Source organism: Ahaetulla prasina, chromosome 10 (assembly GCF_028640845.1).
Source record: "Ahaetulla prasina isolate Xishuangbanna chromosome 10, ASM2864084v1, whole genome shotgun sequence".
NCBI lineage: Eukaryota > Metazoa > Chordata > Lepidosauria > Squamata > Colubridae > Ahaetulla > Ahaetulla prasina.
The window spans coordinates 27,937,847-27,954,749 of NC_080548.1; the positions used below are offsets into that span (position 1 = coordinate 27,937,847).

The 16,903-nt window shown below is 44.6% G+C and overlaps 1 protein-coding gene across 1 annotated transcript; it reads right to left on the bottom strand.

Moving 5' to 3' along the window:
* Positions 1 to 3,469: 3,469 nt before the first annotated feature.
* Positions 3,470 to 13,492, bottom strand: LOC131204135 (phospholipase A2 inhibitor and Ly6/PLAUR domain-containing protein-like). The gene is made up of 5 exons (XM_058195035.1): positions 13,424 to 13,492; positions 10,895 to 11,011; positions 8,359 to 8,511; positions 5,265 to 5,408; positions 3,470 to 3,720 (listed from the first exon to the last, which is right to left on the bottom strand). The coding sequence occupies exons 1-5, from the start codon at positions 13,473 to 13,475 to the stop codon at positions 3,572 to 3,574; spliced, it is 615 nt and encodes a 204-aa protein (XP_058051018.1). The 5' UTR covers positions 13,476 to 13,492; the 3' UTR covers positions 3,470 to 3,571.
* Between the last annotated feature and the right edge of the window lie 3,411 nt (positions 13,493 to 16,903).

Sequence of the window (16,903 nt, forward strand, 5' to 3'; positions counted from 1 at the left end):
GCAAGATCACATCAAATACCTGTACAATTAGCACAGGGCCCCCAAGGCTGTGTGCTCTCCCACTTCTCTTCTCTCTGTATACCAATGACTGCATCTCCAATGATCCATTTGTTAAGCTACTGAAGTTCGCAGATGACACAACAGTGATTGGTCTCATTCGAGACAATGACGAATCCGCATATAGACGAGAGGTCGAACGACTAGCCTTGTGGTGCAACCAAAACAATCTGGAACTGAACACACTCAAAACCGTAGAAATGGTGGTAGATTTTAGGAAAACCCTTCCATACTTCCACCTCTCACAATACTTGACAACACAGTATCAACAGTAGAAACCTTCAAATTTCTGGGTTCTATCATATCGCAAGATCTCAAATGGACAGCTAACATCAAAACATCATTAAAAAGGACAACAAAGAATGTTCTTTCTGCGCCAACTCAGTAAGCTCAAACTGCCCAAGGAGCTGCTGATCCAGTTCTACAGAGGAATTATTGAGTCTGTCATTTGCACCTCTATAACTGTCTGGTTCGGTTCTGCAACCCAACAAGAAAACACAGACTTCAGAGGATAATTAGAACTGCAGAAAAATAATTGCTACCAACTTGCCTTCCATTGAGGACCTGTATACTGCACGAATCAAGAAGAGAGCCGTGAAAATATTTGCAGATCCCTCGCATCCTGGACATAAACTGTTTCAACTCCTACCCTCAAAACGACGCTATAGAGCACTGCACACCAGAACAACTAGACACAAGAACAGTTTTTCCAAGGCCATCACTCTGCTAAACAAATAATTCCCTCAACACTGTCAGACTATTTACTGAATCTGCACTACTATTAATCGTTTCATAGTTCCCATCACCAATCTCTTTCCACTTATGACTGTATGACTATAACTTGTTGCTGGCAATCCTTATGATTTATATTGATATATTGATCATCAATTGTGTTGTAAATGTTGTACCTTGATGAACGTATCTTTTCTTTTATGTACACTGAGAGCATATGCACCAAGACAAATTCCTTGTGTGTCCAATCACACTTGGCCAATAAAATTCTATTCTATTCTATTCTATTCTATTCTATTCTTGCCTTTGACATCTCTTGCCATGCCACACACATTCCCATGGATTACCTTGTCCTGAATTTATATTGGGTGAAAATGCTTGGGTAAATTTTTCTCCGATGAATTTTTGGGCTATCGGTAAAAGATTTTAAGGGTGCAAATGGAGATAGGATACATCCATCTGGTCCTCCCACTTTTTCCCAGAACAAAATGAAATGTTGGTTCATCTTTTGACCTATTGGATTGTCCATCCAGCCTGAGACCCAATCCTCATGCATTCTCAGCGAAACTTCATTGGATATGGGGAAATTCCCTCTAACTTTATAAGGAAGAGAAAGAATTAATGTGTACCTAACAATGTACCTCGTGCCTTTTGGCAAGGAATACGCCTGTTTATTGTACAGGACAATGAGGGTCATGCAAAGGTGCCAGCTTTGTGGTTATGAAAAAGAATTTTGTGGCTTTTCTAAAACAACGTAGTTGAGCAGGCAAGCTAAATTCTGCTAAAGTTGAGCAGGCAAGCTAAATTTTCTAAAGCAACGTGGTTGAGCAGGCAAGCTAAATTCTGCTGTGATATCTTTGTGTATCTGGGTCATTAGTTGGAACGGCTCTTAATTTTTGACCAGTGTTTAACATTTGGCAACTTTTAAGACATTTTAATCTTCAACTTCCAGAATTCCCCAACCAGCACACATCTTAAGAGTTGCTAAGGTTGAGAAACACTGGTATATTATACCATAGATTAGCTAACAAGCATGCTAGCTGAGGAATTTTGGGAGTTGAAGTCCAGGAATCTTAAATTTGTCAAGTTTGAGAAACATTGTATTAGATAAATGAGAATAATACTTCATTAAAATGTATGACTTCCCAGATCCTGAGGTTCTGGGAAGAAGCAATTACATATATTAATTAATTTGATTTTGAGACAAAGTTTAATACAGAAGCGTCCAACCTTGGCAACTTTAAGACTTAAGAATTTATGGCTGGCTGGGGGATTCTGGGAGTTGAAGTCCACAGGTGTTAAAGTTGGATAACCCTGGTTTAATACTTTTGTACACCTGTATTTTCTTGAGCTTCATAACCACTACATGGAAACTGATGTTTGCACAACAGACTGTACCGTTCTTATTGCTAAGAGACTAATTAAACATTGGAAAGATATATTTATGTCCCCTTCAGGATGGAAGATAATAATATTATTAGGGCTTTTGAAACGGTTTCTTGTTGGTTAAGCATAACCTCAATGAAATGAAGGAAGTACTTTTCTTCATTTAAAATTATTTAAGGCTTTCAAGATATGTTCAGAAAAGACTGAATAGTCATTTGTCCAGAATGGTATAGGTAGTCCTCATTTAGTGACCACAAATGGACTGGCAACTCAATCTTAAGTAAAACAGTTGCTAAGTGAAAACACAACTGTGCTTAGAATTGTATTTCAGCTTTCCTTTGCTTTATAAACCTATGAAGATATGCGGTCCAGTCATAAAGTTACTTTTTTTTATTACTATCGTAACTGTGAACGGTTGTTAAATGAGGTAGTCACTAAATGAGGATAACCTATATGAGGATTCCTGCTCTGGGCAAGGGATTGAACTAGAAGAGTTCCAAGGTCCCTTCCGACTACCAACTCTTTGAAATCGTTACACAAAACTTTATATAGACATTATAAACTATGATGTATGGCTTATCTAGGCTTCTCGTATATGTACATATTTACATAAAAGGGAGGAAAAGAACAACAATTATATACTGTGCGTGATGCATTTGTGTGATTTTTTGGGGGTAGTTTTGCTTCTTTTTTATTTTTGTTTTGTTCTATAAAGGTAAAAGTAAAGGTTCCCCTCGCACATACGTGCTAGTCGTTCCCTCCTCTAGGGGGCGGTGCTCATCTCCGTTTCAAAGCCGAAGAGCCAGCGCTGTCCGAAGACGTCTCCGTGATCATGGGGCCGCCATGACTCAATGCCAAAGGCGCACGGAACGCTGTTACCTTCCCATCAAGGTGGTCCCTATTTTTTCTACTTGCATTTTTAGGTGCTTTCGAAACTGCTAGGTTGGCAGAAGCTGGGACAAGTAACGGGAACTCACCCCATTACACGGCAGCACTAGGGATTCGAACCGCCGAGCTGCCGACCTTTCGATCGACAAGCTCAGCGTCCTAGCCCCTGAGCCACTGTGTCCCCCCTTATTTTTTGTTCTGTAAATAAAGGCAAATAAATAAACAAATATAGGAATACAGTCCCCCCCCCATCTCTTCCCTTTTATAATTTTATAATCAGAATCAGAAGAGGAGGAAGGATTATTAGGTATGCCTTAAAGGGTTGTTGTTGTTTTTTTAGAAAAATTAAAAAGGTGAGGTTTTTTTTTTAAAAAAAAAATCAATACACGTTTGTGCTGGTTTTTCATGCTGTTTATTCATTACGTTCAGTAAAAGGAGATAATTATCAGGACCACATTCCCAAGTTGCAAGACGGTGGGCGGGGGAATCTTCGGAGGGGAGATGTCCCTTAGGTGCTGTTGGCTCTCACAGCTGGGCTGCACCCAATTTTCTTGAGGTAAAAAGTGATTCCTGCAGAGTAAATGCTGGTATCCACGGGCAGGGCGCATGCTGAGGCAGAGCTGCAGCCTCTGGAAGCGAACACCGTAGGATTATCTCCTGGGGGGCCAAAAATTCAGTCCGTTAAGGGCTCCTTGTGGCATCTGAAAGGAGAAAGCTGCCAGGGTGCCTGTTCGAATCCTACCACTGCTATCCCACTCCAAATGGTTCGGTTGCAGGAATTGGGTAGATCTAGTTTGATGAAAAGAAGGACTAGGGCCGTGACGGCGAACCTATGGCAGGCGTGCCACAGGTGCCACATGGAGCCGTAAATGTGGGCATGCGAGCGTTGCCCTAGCTCAGCTCCATTGCGCATGCACGTGCCGGCCAGCTGATTTTCAGACCTTCTGGGCCCACCTGAAGTTGGGAAACAGGCTGTTTCCGGCCTCCAGAGGGCCTCCGGGGGGGGGGAGGCTGTTTTCGCCCTCCCCAGGCTCCAAGAATGCCTCTGGAGCCTGTGGAAGGCAAAAAACGGGCCTATCGGGCCCACCGGTAACTTTTTTGCTGTCACGCGCCAAAAGCGGGAGGAGCGCAGGAGGGGCGTGCAAGGGGGAGGGGCATGGGCCTCTGTGGCTCAGGCTGCTAATGCAGTCTGTTATTAACACACAGCTGCCTGCAATTACTGCAGGTTCAAGTCCCACCAGGCCCAAGGTTGACTCAGCCTTCCATCCTTTATAAGGTAGGTAAAATGAGGACCCAGATTGTTTGGGGCAATAAGTTGACTTTGTATATAAATATACAAATAGAATGAAGACTATTGCTAACATAGTGTAAGCCGCCCTGAGTCTTCGGAGAAGGGCGGGATATAAATGCAAATAAATAAATAAAATAAATAAATAAATAAATAAATAAATGGAGGGGCATTGAATTATGGGTGCGGGCACATGCGCGCGTGACCCCCCCCCCCCCGTTCCCCTGACGGCAAAAAGGTTAACCATCACTGGACTAGGGGGTAACATGATAGCAGTCTTCCACTATCTAAGGCAGGGGTCTCCAACCTTGGCAACTGTACGACGTGTGGACTTCAAGTCCCAGAATTCCTCAGCCAGCGCATGCTGGCTGAGGAATTCTGGGAGTTGAAGTCCACACGTCGTACAGTTGCCAAGGTTGGAGACCCCTGATCTAAGGGGCTGCCACAAAGAAGAGAGAGTCAACCTGTTCTCCGAAGCACCTGAAGACAAGACAAGAAGCAACGGATGGAAACTAATCAAGGAGAGAATCAATCTAGAACTAAGGAGAAAATTCCTGACAGTGAAAACAATCCGTGGGACAATTTGCCTCCAGAAGTTGCAGATGCTCCAACACTGGAGGTTTTTAAGAAGACCCTGGACAGCCAGTTGTCTGAAATGATATAGGGTTTTGCTGCTTGAGCAGGGGTTGGGCTGGAGGACCTCCAAGGTCCCTTCCAACCCTGTGGTTCATGTTCTGAAGAACAGTCTCTCAGCAGTTTTGTGGAACCTACAGAGATAGTATCTTGCATACTGGCCATAAACCTGTCTTTTGACTGGGTTCACATAGGACACTTATACCGTCTTGTTGACTTCTGCATGCGTGACCTGGTGTTGACCCCACAACATGAGAATGCAAATGCAAATGAAACTTACCAGCAGACAAGGTTCCAGATGTGGTTATACAATGATTGTCTTCTCCTACGCAGTTCAGAGACTCGATTACTTTGCACTGGTCCGAGCCAAGGTTAAAGCAAGCTGGGCAGGTCAGTCCATTGAGGGTGGTATTCTCAGGGGGCACTACAAAGATTATGCCATATGGAAGCCTTAGTTCAGCGGCCCTTAATGATACACCCCCACATATAAATAAAGCATTCGCAGGCATGGATTTACTGCACTGGGTGTCAACCCCGAAGCTGACCTGACCGAGGCCATTTTGAAGCTTTAGTCTTGCCACACTGGAGCTGAGGGATAGGGAGGGGAGGAATAGAGATAGCTGGGGTTTTGTAGCCAAAACAAGATACTTTCTCTTGGGAACCAAGGACATTCTCGCACCTGGTCTTGAGAGAGGAGGAATGACGGTACCAGGCAACCGGATTGCACCTCGATTGGACCATGTGACTGACTGTTTGGGAAAGGGGAAAAACTTTTAATTAGGTGAAAACAGCGGGAACCTTCAGAGTCGGTTTTCACCAGAACTGTGCCAATATGATATACCCAATAAAACTTTGAGGAAACCCAACTGCCTCTGAGTTTTGCTTGCGATGGGTGTATTACTTGGAACCCTGACATTAAACTGACATATTTCTCATAGAATTCCAGGAAAAGCCCATTGTCCTACTGGAATTCTGAATGAGTTACTACTTCCAATCAAATTTGGGAATTACAGGGGAGGCACGGCATGGTTTCATTCCAAGCTGGTTCAAAAACACCTAGTGGATTATTTCAATTTCAGCTAATGATACACTGTCAATTACAGTTTTATCGTTTTGTGGGTAGCAGGCAAGGCAATTTCTCCTTGAGGCAAAGAGAAGGAACTGTAAGCCGAGGTCATTATTCCATGGAAGACTGCAGTGCCTTAATCGCCTGCAGTCAGACAGTCTTGCAAGGCGGCTTCCAAGGCGTTCCAACAACCCTTGATTTGAAAAAAATGAGAAGAGGCAGGAGAAAACCTAACAAAGAAGCCTTAACATAACGATCTAGGAAGCTGCCAGGAACCTAATGGAGCTGGGGAAGTAGATAAGATGAAATATTTCTCCCTGTTTGGTTTTCGTGCAAGAGGAACTTACTGAAAATCCCCCAAAGATGTAATGGAAAGGCTCTCTGGAGCAGGGGTTTCCAACCTTAGCAACTTTTAAGACTTGTGGGCTTCAACTCCCAGAGTTCCTCAGCCAGCTTTGCTGGCTGAGGAACTCTGGGAGTTGAAGTCCACAAGTCTTAAAGTTGCTAAGTTTGGAGACCCCTGCTCTGGAGGATGATGATGCAGGGAGAACTAGAAGGAACACCATAAAGAGATGATAAGAGACTGTGTTTCTCAACCTCGGCAGCTTGAAGATGTGTGGATTTCAACTCCCAGAATTCCCCAGCCACCATGTATGGACTTCAACTCCTAGAATTTCCCGGCCAGCATGCCTATGAATTCTGGGAGTTGAAGTCCACAGATCTTCAAGTGGTCGAGGTGGAGAAACATTGATAGCAGGGATGAGCCACTCAGCTAGGTAAGACCAAGGAAATTTGAACAATGCATATTTCATTAGACAGCACCGCAGGAGAGTGGAATTAATCTAGGGTAGCAAAAGAACTCATATCTTTCATTAAAAATGCAGAAGTTCTTCCAGACTTTTTCACAAAAATATCCTGATTGTTATTCTAGGGAAGATACAGAATCTTGGAAATTGCAAGTGGACTTAACACTGTCAAACTATTCACTAAGGCTGCATTGCTATTACTATTAGTCTTCTCACTGTTCCTATCCCCCATCTCCTCCCATTATGACTGTATGACTGTAACATTGCTGCTTGTATCCTTATAATTTTGATTGTTTCCTGATTGCTTATTTGTACCCTATGACTATCATTAAGTGTTGTACCTTATGGTGCATGACTAATGTATCTTGTTCGTTTATGTACACTGAGAGCATATGCAAATTCCTTGTGTGTCCAATCACACTTGGCTAATAAAAAAATTCTATGTCTTATGTCTCTGGAATTTCTCAGCCTCCTTCATAGTGAATTCATCAAGAGGGAGGATGTCCTTTGAAATGCATCCAAATGCTTTTCTCCATGTGTTTCTTGCTGTTCATCAGCGAAACTGATGTTCAGTTTGAAAAGGGGACGTCCCCCTTGGAGATCCAAATCTTGGATCTTCCCTCTTAATTTTAAGCAAAGGATGGCTGGCACGTTAGGAAAGTTGAGGAATGAAGTTTGAATTTTAGACTATGGAGTGTCTGCATTCCTGGTTTCCTTCATACTTTTTCCTATGACTTGTAGCATGCAATGGTTTTAATTTTTTTATGTCCATGGCTTGTTTTAATCAGGGGTGGGCTGCTGGGGGTTCACGGGGGTTTGGGAGAACCTCTAGCTAAGATTCTGTGCAGTTCGGAGAACCCCTAAATCCCACTCCTGGCTGGCCCTGCCCCGCCCACTCCATCCTGCCCCTCCCAGGAGTCCCCACGTGGGGACTGCACTTACCTGTTTTGGATGCAGGTAAGTGCAGGGTGTGTGCAGAAGCTCGGGGAGGGCGAAAAACGGGTCTGCTGGAAGTTTGGGAAGGCCAGAAATGGGCCCGTTTCTGGCCTCCAGAAGGCCTCCGGAGCCTGGGGAGGCCGTTTTTGCCCTCCCGGAGGCTCAAGGAAAGCCTCTGGAGCCCGGGGAGGGCAAACACACACACAAACACACCCATGATGCAGGAGGCCGACTAGGCCCCACCCACCATGGCCATGCTCACTCAACAACCGGGCAGAGAACCCCTTGCTAAAATATTTGAAGCCCAACCCAGGTTTTAATCTGGTGTTTACAAAGACAGGGCTGCTGTGCCACTCCGAGCCAGCTTTGACTGGAAGGATTTATAAACTATGCAAAATTATTTTTTTTAAAAGGCTTAAACTTTGAGCAGAGTTGGACCTTCTGGCTGCTCTAACTGGATGTAGAAAAAAGAATACTTGGAAATAGGCAACCCCAGTGAAAATTTGGGGGAGTAAGGATACCAACTTCAGGACGTTTGGTCGGGGAGAAGACAAACGGTTCCTTACTCTCTAACTCTTTTTTGTTGCACAGGTCTTCTTGGCAACAGCTGGAGGTGCTCCAGAAATGGATCTCAGAGTTGATGGTGACACTGATCGGTTCAGGCTGGCAGCTGCTGCGAACAGAGCAGACTTTGGTAGTCTCGATGATTTTGTCAGACCCTGGTGAAGAAGAAGTAGATAAGAGAGGTTTGGTTAAATTTGGTAACACCTTGCTGAAAATTTGTTTGGTAAAATAACTGAAAGGACCGAAAGGATCGGAGCATGTACAGAGTGTAACCTAACTCAGCTTTTGATTCCCTGCAGCGCTGAGCTCCATAATGTACTACCTGCAAAGATAAAGCCTCCAGGCTAATTGCCAAATAGCCTTGCTTGTAACTTAAAATGTGTATTTTCAGCAACCTAATGTGAGATAGCACCCCTTAACAAAGCTCTGGGCTATATGCCAGAAAATGTATTTTTCCCCCCTTTCTGAGGTCCATTGTTTTCAGAGCGTTGAGAAAATCACGAGGTTTGCATGAGCCATGGATATGAAATAATGTTTCTATAGCAATAATGACCTATGCAAGCAATATGTGTAGACTATAAAAAGAAAAAAAATTTAGTTACTGCGCATGCCTGCTTTTCTCTCTACCTTGCTGTTTAAGGTGGGAGATAAAAGGTTGCCCAGTTTTTGCTTTGATCAAAAATAAAACTGATTATCAGTTGCCTCATGTTCAGAGTTTCATTAGATTTTATCAGATTCTGATCTACACTCAAAAACCTTACAGTACCATCGAGGTACTCGTACTTTTTGGAGTATAAGATGCACTGGAGTATAAGACGCACCTTTGTTTTTGGGGAGGAAAATAGGGGTGTGTGGGGGAATTTTGCCTACCAGGTATTCATCCGGCTAGTCCCAGCACATTAGTTCGCTCGCTGGTTTTGAGGTTGGGGCTGGTTGGGGCTGTGTTTCTAAAGTACAGCTGATCGTCGGGGGGGGGGGAGCAGCAATTAGAAAAGCAGGCAAAGCACGGAAGATCGCTTTGCTCACGTTCGAGCTGAAAAACAACTTCAAAAGCACAGCTGATCCTCAGAGGGAGTTCCAGTGGCTAAAGCAGGCAAAGCACGGAAGGGGTAAGAGAAGGCAGCAGCTGGTAGCCATTTTGGGCACCGTGCAGGGTTACATTCAGAGTATAAGACGCACCCAAATTTTTAGCCTCTTTTAGGAGGGAAAAAAGTGTGTCTTATACTCCAAAAAATACGGTAGATAATTTCCACTGGAAGCTAACCTAGACGGTGACACCCAAGTTGCTTTTATTTTTTATTTGTTCAAGAGGCAACTGGACTTTCTGGTTTTTCTTCAAAGACGTTTCGCTTCTCATCCAAGAAGCTTTTTCAGCTCTGACTGGATGGTGGGGAGTGGAAGGATTTCAGTCAGAGCTGAAGTAGCTTCTTGGATGAGAAGCAAAAAGTCTTCAAGATAAAACCAGAAAGTCCAGTTGCCTCTTGAAAAAAAAGAAAAGAAAAGCACCTTTGGGATAACCATAACCTGGATGACTGAGAATCTCCATAGAGATGTCTAATGGAGGAACAAGAAGACGACACAAAAGATGTACTCAGATGATACACTGAATGAATGATTATGTACTGTATGTTTGTTTATAAAATAATTCCCCCCCCCCAAATATATATATATTAAAAGTAAAGTGACCAGATTTCAGCGATGGCAAAGCGGGACACCATTGACGGGGGGGTTGGGGGGGGGGCTGCGCATGCGTGCTGAGTCTTGCCACCTGCCTGAAGGAGGAGGAGCGGCTGCTGCTTCTCCGCTCTTCCAGGCAGGCTCGGCTCTCCTCTTGGCTCTTCCAGGCAGGCTCGGTTCTCCTCGGCTCTCCTCTCGGCTCTTCTCTTCCTCTCGGGTGAAGTCAAGCGGCGTCTCCCCTCCCTCTCGCGCCCCCTTCTCCGCCACTCCCACTTCTCCGCCTCCTCCTCTTGCGTTGCCACCTCCCATTTTCAGAAAGGGAGTGAAACAACAAAAAAACCGGGACTTTTTGGAATTGCAGCGGGACGCGGGACAAATTATTAAAAAGCGGGACTGTCCCGCCAAAAGCGGGACCTCTGGTCACTATAATGAAAAGTATATATATAAAACAGAAAGACCCTCACCCTCCCAAATAAAGAACACCCATAAAAAACTAGACAGCTCAACCTCATCTCCTGACACACACCTGCCCCGACCCGCAAAGTTTGGCGATAGAACCAGGTGTCAAAGACTTTATGGAAGGCCAAACAGTGTTATGGGGCCAACTGGACCTTCAAAAGGTATGCGGTATGTTTTATAATGGTTAAACAGTTTATTATGTTCTCTAACGTCCATACTATACGAGTAAGCAGACATGTATCAATAAGTCAACATATTGGGAAGACCGTCTCCAACGTTTTAGTGATAAGGTTGCCCAGTTGAAAGTAGTTTGGTAACCATGGTTTGTTCTATGTGCTCTTCTGGGAACTTAAATCTCTTAACTCCCTCTGCTGGTTCAAAGCAAGTCTGTCTTTTACTCACACAAGGAATTTATTCCTACAAAGGTAAGGCAGGTATCTTCAGTCTCTCCACAGGTGCGGCTCAATCCAGTGCAGTCTTTACCCGGATCTCGACAGGTCTCACAAATCAAACAGGAACCTGGAGAAAACAACACAGATGAGACGTGGCTTATTCGATAAGTTTTTATGGAGAAACTAGGTTTCGCTGAATACATCTCATGGTGCAGAGTAGCATTTCTTAAACTTTGTGTTCTTCCCAGTTTTAAAAACGATGAAGACCCCCACAAGGAGCTTTTGTTTTGCATGGGTTACCTTTATTGATATTTACCATATGAAAATTGATGCATTTTCAGAATATTTATTGAAGCATTTAAAAGCAGCGATATTAACTAAATAATTAGAAATAACTAATAAATAAATAAATAACAAGAAGAGGGCCGTGAAAATATTTACAGATCCCTCACATCCTGGACATAAACTGTTTCAACTCCTACCCTCAAAACGACGCTATAGAGCACTGCACAACAGAACAACTAGACACAAGAACAGTTTTTTCCCGAAGGCCATCACTCTGCTAAACAAATAATTCCATCAACACTGTCAGACTATTTACTAAATCTGCAATACTATTAATCTTCTCATAGTTCCCATCACCAATCTCTTTCCACTTATGACTGTATGACTGTAACTTTGTTGCTGGCAATCCTTATGATTTATATTGATATATTGACCATCAATTGTGTTGTAAATGTTGTACCTTGATGAAGGTATCTTTTCTTTTACGTACACTGAGAGCATATGCACCAAGACAAATTCCTTGTGTGTCCAATCACACTTGGCCAATAAAGGATTCTATTCTATTCTATTCTAAACCCATGTGATTTTAAATAAATAATATTTTTTCATGAAAAAAACAGATATTTAAAAAAAGAGAGAGAAGAAAAGAGTAACATTGTTTTAAAATTTTGTCAATATCTTCCCTATTTAGTAAATAATTTTGATTTGGGAGACCCCTGAGATGAGTTTGAGGGGCCCTCGGGGATCATCGGACCACACTGTAAGAAACATCGGTGTGGCAAAAACGTAGGTCAGAATTTCATCAGAATGAGAAGATGTAGGAAATCCAACTAGAGTTCCTGGCCTTCATCAAATGAGGTTGCCTGTCTTTGGTAGCCACACTCAGAATAACAGAGTAACAGAGTTGGAAAGGACCTTAGAGGTCTTCTAGTCCAACCCCCTGCTCAAGCAGGGCCGTGGTGGCTCAGGCTGTAAGATAGCCTGTTATTAAACCACAGCAGCCTGCAATTACTGCAGGCTCGAATCCCACCAGGCCCAAGGTTGACTCAGCCTTCCAGCCTTTATAAGGTAGGTAAAATGAGGACCCAGATTGTTGGGGGGGCAATAAGTTGACTTTGTAAATATACAAATAGAATGAGACTATTGCCTTACACACTGTAAGCCGCCCTGAGTCTTCGGAGAAGGGCAGGATATAAATGTAAATAATAATAAAAAATAATAATAATAATAAGCAGGAGACTCTATACCACTCTAGACAAGTGTCCAGGCTCTTTTTAAAAGCCTCCAGTGATGGAGCACCCACTTCTGAAGGCAAGCCATTCCACTAGTTAATTGTTCTTACTGTCAGGAAATTTCTCCTTAGTTCTAGGCTGCGCCTCTCCTTGATCTTACGTAGCTTCTTCTCCAGAAACGTAGCTTCTTCTCCAGAAACATGATACTACTAACCAGAGCTTACAAAACATTTGCTAGACCAATTCTGGAATACAGCTCACCTGTCTGGAACCCATACCACATTTCAGACATCAACACAATTGAACGTGTCCTGAAATATTTTACAAGAAGAGTTCTCCACTCCTCTGAATACAACAAAATACCTTATGCCACCAGACTTGAAATCCTGCGTTTAGAAAACTTAGAACTCCGCCGCCTCAGACAGGACCTGTGTTTAACTCATAGACGATTCTGTTGAAGACTACTTCAGCTTCAACTATCTGTCGAAGACTACTTCAGCTTCAATCACAACAATACAAGAGCAAACAATAGATTTAAACTTAATGTTAACCGCTCCAATCTTGATTGAGAAAATATGACTTCAGTAACAGAGTTGTTAATGCTTGGAATATACTACCTGACTCTGTGGTCTCTTCTCAAAGTCCCCAAAGCTTCAACCAAAAACTATCTACTATTGACCTCACCCCTTTCCTAAGAGGTCTATAAGGGGTGTGCATAAGAGCACAAATGTGCCTACCGTTCCTGTCCTACTGTTGCTTCATGCTTATGCTTACGTATGCTGTTATGACAAATAAAATAAATAAATAAAATAAAATTAGTTTCCGTCCATTGCTTCTTGTCTTGCCTTCTGGTGCTTTGGAAAATAGGTTTACCCCTTCTTCTAACCTACGGTCCTTAGAGCAAGGTAAAAATGTTCAAGGATACAAGCACATCTCCAAGAATGGACGCATCCACCTGGCCTTTAACCTAGCTGTAAAGCAGAAAGACTGCAGTGTCCATAACTAGCTGAAAGCAAACCTACCTTGTGTTAGAAGTGTGGCCAGAAGAAAGCTGAGGCTGGACAAAGATGCCATGTTGGTCAGTCCCGTAATCTGCAGATCCGTAGATTCTGAGGTGTAAGCATCCTGAGCGGGGGAATATATACTGGACCAGTTACATAAGGGTGAGGGAGTGAGTAAATAGGATTGGCTTAAGAGGCACTTATAACCTGGGCAGCCCCCCTCGGCTCTCTTCACAGCTGATTTCCTTGTCTGCTGATGGCCTCAAGAGGCCCCTTTGTGCGCCAGGTGGCTGTACTCCCTTCGCCAAAAGGAGCACAAGCAACTTCATTTTCTGAAATGTCTCTTGTGCTTGGCAAGGGAGGGAGCCAAGGTGTTGCGTTTCAATTCATGGAATATAAAAAGAAAGCCGGAGCAAGGAGGAATGCTTCCTTATCTGAAATCTAAAAGCCACTTCACATTTTGTCCAGAACAAATGACTCCATTTGCGTTGGGACCAAGTCCCGGTCATCTACATTTTCACTGTAGCTTGGCACCGGGAAGTGGGGGGAAAGGGTGGGGGACGGGACACACAGCCATCTGGATGTCAAGATTGCAATCATACAGAACAACCTCTTCAGATTGCCATTATTTCCAAGAGTAACAAAATGTGTGTTTGTTGTCTATGTATAAGTGGGTGGAGGTTCATTGTGAATCCGGGGGCAAGCAGGCTTCTTAGCAGCAGTTCCAGGTGCTGAGAGCCTGCCTTGAACGGTTTAGTTTTCAAGATTTTGGCCACTGTTTTGCATCCTGATGACTGGATAATCCTAGGTGTTAAGTTCGGGAAGTAACGAGGCTGGAGACCAGGGTAGTGACAACAGCTCTTTAATATAGGGTGAACCCAGCAACAGGCTGGGGGAAAAACCTCTCCTTTTATACAGTTCTCTTGGAGGCTTCGTCCAATCAGCAACGTGCTGATTTCCCGCTCAAATATTTAAAGGTACAAACATAAATACATAACACTCCTCCCCTCCCAGAAAACACTAGTTCCTATTTACATATCTATTTACATGTTATTTTTCGACGTAGTCACGCAAATAACCTGGGCGTCTCCTAGTTCGTTCTGACCTGCGCGGTTCAGTTCTGGGTGGAGTTTTGAGCTGATCGGAGGGGCTTTTTTCTCCTCCCAGCTCTGTCTCTGGGCCAACGGGCTCTGGATTATTGGCCGACTCTTTTTCTTGGCCATCCGGCCTTGGATTACTTTTAAAGCTTGCCCTGTTGTTCTCCTCGGGGACCTGATGGCGTCGCTGGAACTCTGGGACCTCAGCTAAGTCTTGCGCCTCCCCCGGGTCATTGTCAGCTGTGAATTCAAATTGGCATTGGTCATGATTTGTTTCGTTTGGTTCGATTTGGTCAGTTATGCGTTTCCTTAACTGATCTATGTGGCGCCACACTCGGTTGTCGGTAGCTCTACCACATACGATTTTGGGCGGTTATCTTTATTATTTGTCCTGAACCAACTAGGGCCGTCCCCATAGTTTCGGGCCCACACCTGGTCACCTATGCTCAATTCCTTGTTTTTCTAGTTTCCCCTTATAACCCTCTGGCGTGTAATGGGGATTTAGTCTGTCAAGTGGGCACGGAGTTTCGTCCCATTAGTAATTCGGCTGGGCTTTTCCGGTGGCCGTGCTTGGGGTTCTGTGCTGGACGGCTAGGAAAAAGTCTATTTTGTTTGCCAGTCACCTGGCTTGAGCCTGGACAATGCCTCCTTAAGCGCTCCGGACGGAGCGCTCTGCAAGGCCATTCGGCGCAGGGTGGAAAGGTGCAGAGAGGGCATGTCGGATGCCTTCCTCTGCCAGGTATTCTTCAAACTGGGCTGCCGTGAATTGGGGCCCATTGTCGGACACCAGAGTGTCCGGCAACCCGTGAGTTGCGAATAGGTGGCGCAGAGTTGCGATTACTGCTTGGCCGTAGTGGATTTCATGATTATGATTTCTAACCATTTGGAAAATGCATCCACAACCACTAGGAATGTTTGGCCGTGAAAGGGCCAGCAAAATCAATGTGGATTCTTGACCAGGGCCCTTGGGGCTTTTCCCATTCTCTGACTGGGGCCGTTGGGGTAGAGGTCTGGACTCTTGGCAAGCTTGGCATTTCCCTACCCTCTCAGCAATCTCTGCGTCCATGAGTGGCCACCATACGTAGCTTCTAGCTAACCCTTCATCCTTACGATCCCTGGGTGACCCTCGTGGAGGAGGTCCAACACCTTTTCCTTAACTTTCAGGAATTATTACACGATCACCCCATAACAGGCACCCCTTGAGCCGAGAGCTCATCTCGTTTTTGACAAATTCTTTGAACCGTTAAGCGGCGCAGCCACCCTCTCTGTACCCAACCGGTACAGTCCTTAACACAATGTCGGTATGATGCCGAGCCACTTCCTTTGATGTGACTGGGCCAGAGTCAACAGTCAATAAGTAGGATGGGCGTCCCGGAGTGGGGTCTTGATGCGCCCGGTAGTGGGCATCGGCTTAACGCGTCCGCATGCCCCACTTCTTTTCCTGGTCGATGCTGCAGCTTGTACGAGTAAGCGGCTGAAATATAGTCCAACGGGTCAAGCGTGGCGAAAGTGCCACAGGCGTTGGTGATCGCCAGCCAGTATCCCTAGTAGCGGTCTGTGGTCAGTCACGATTTCAAAATTCCGTCCAAAGACATACTCGTGGAATTTTTTGACCCCTGATACAATGGCTAGTGCTTCTTTGTCTAATTGGCTGTAGTTTCTCTCTGGGGAGGACATCGTTCTAGAGTAGAACGCTATGGGGGCTTCTGTGCCGTTTGGAAGTCTATGGCTGAGCACAGCCCCCACCCCATAAGGAGGCATCGCAAACCAGTACTAGGGGTAATGAGTCGTGATATTGGATGAGCAGACTATCACTTGAGAGCAGGTTCTTTACTGCTTCAAAAGCCCTATTCTCTGACTTTCCCCAAGACCAAACAGTATTTTTCCCTAAGAGCCTATGCAGCGGTTCCATAGCAGTTGCTTTGTTCTTTAAAAGACCGTAAAATTAACCAATCCCAGGAATGCCTGCAGCTCTGCTTTGTTTCTGGGCGCTGGAGCCTTCCTAATTGCCTTAATCTTGCTCTCAGTGGGGTGAATTCCTTTCTTGTCTATTTGGTAGCCCAAGAAATCGACGGCTTCAACCCCTATCTGACATTTGTTTGTCTTGACTTTTAATCCGGCTGTCCGGAAAATGCTCAAGACCTTTCTTAACCGCTCCCCAATTCCTCCATGTTTTCCCTGAAATTAGGACATCATCGAGTAGGAACTACCCTGGGAGCCCTGCAGTAGTCGTTCCATCAGGTTTTGGAACAGCCCTGGTGCCACACTGACCCCAAATTGCAATCGGTGCACTTGAAGGCCCCCTGTGCGTCACAATCGTTTGGGCTTCGGCTGTGCGGGCGTCTACTGGCAGTTGTTGGTAGGCTTGGGCCAAGTCTAACTTTGCAAAGACTTGCCCTTGCCC

Coding starts and splice junctions, on each gene's coding strand:
- LOC131204135 (XM_058195035.1), bottom strand. CDS start 13,475: ATGGCATCTTTGTCCAGCCTCAGCTTTCTTCTGGCCACACTTCTAACA. Junction 5,409..8,358: donor CAACAAAAAAGAGTTAGAGA/GTAAGGAACCGT, acceptor TAATCTTTGTAG/TGCCCCCTGAGAATACCACC. Junction 3,721..5,264: donor ATCTGGAACCTTGTCTGCTG/GTAAGTTTCATT, acceptor TTGGCCCCCCAG/GAGATAATCCTACGGTGTTC.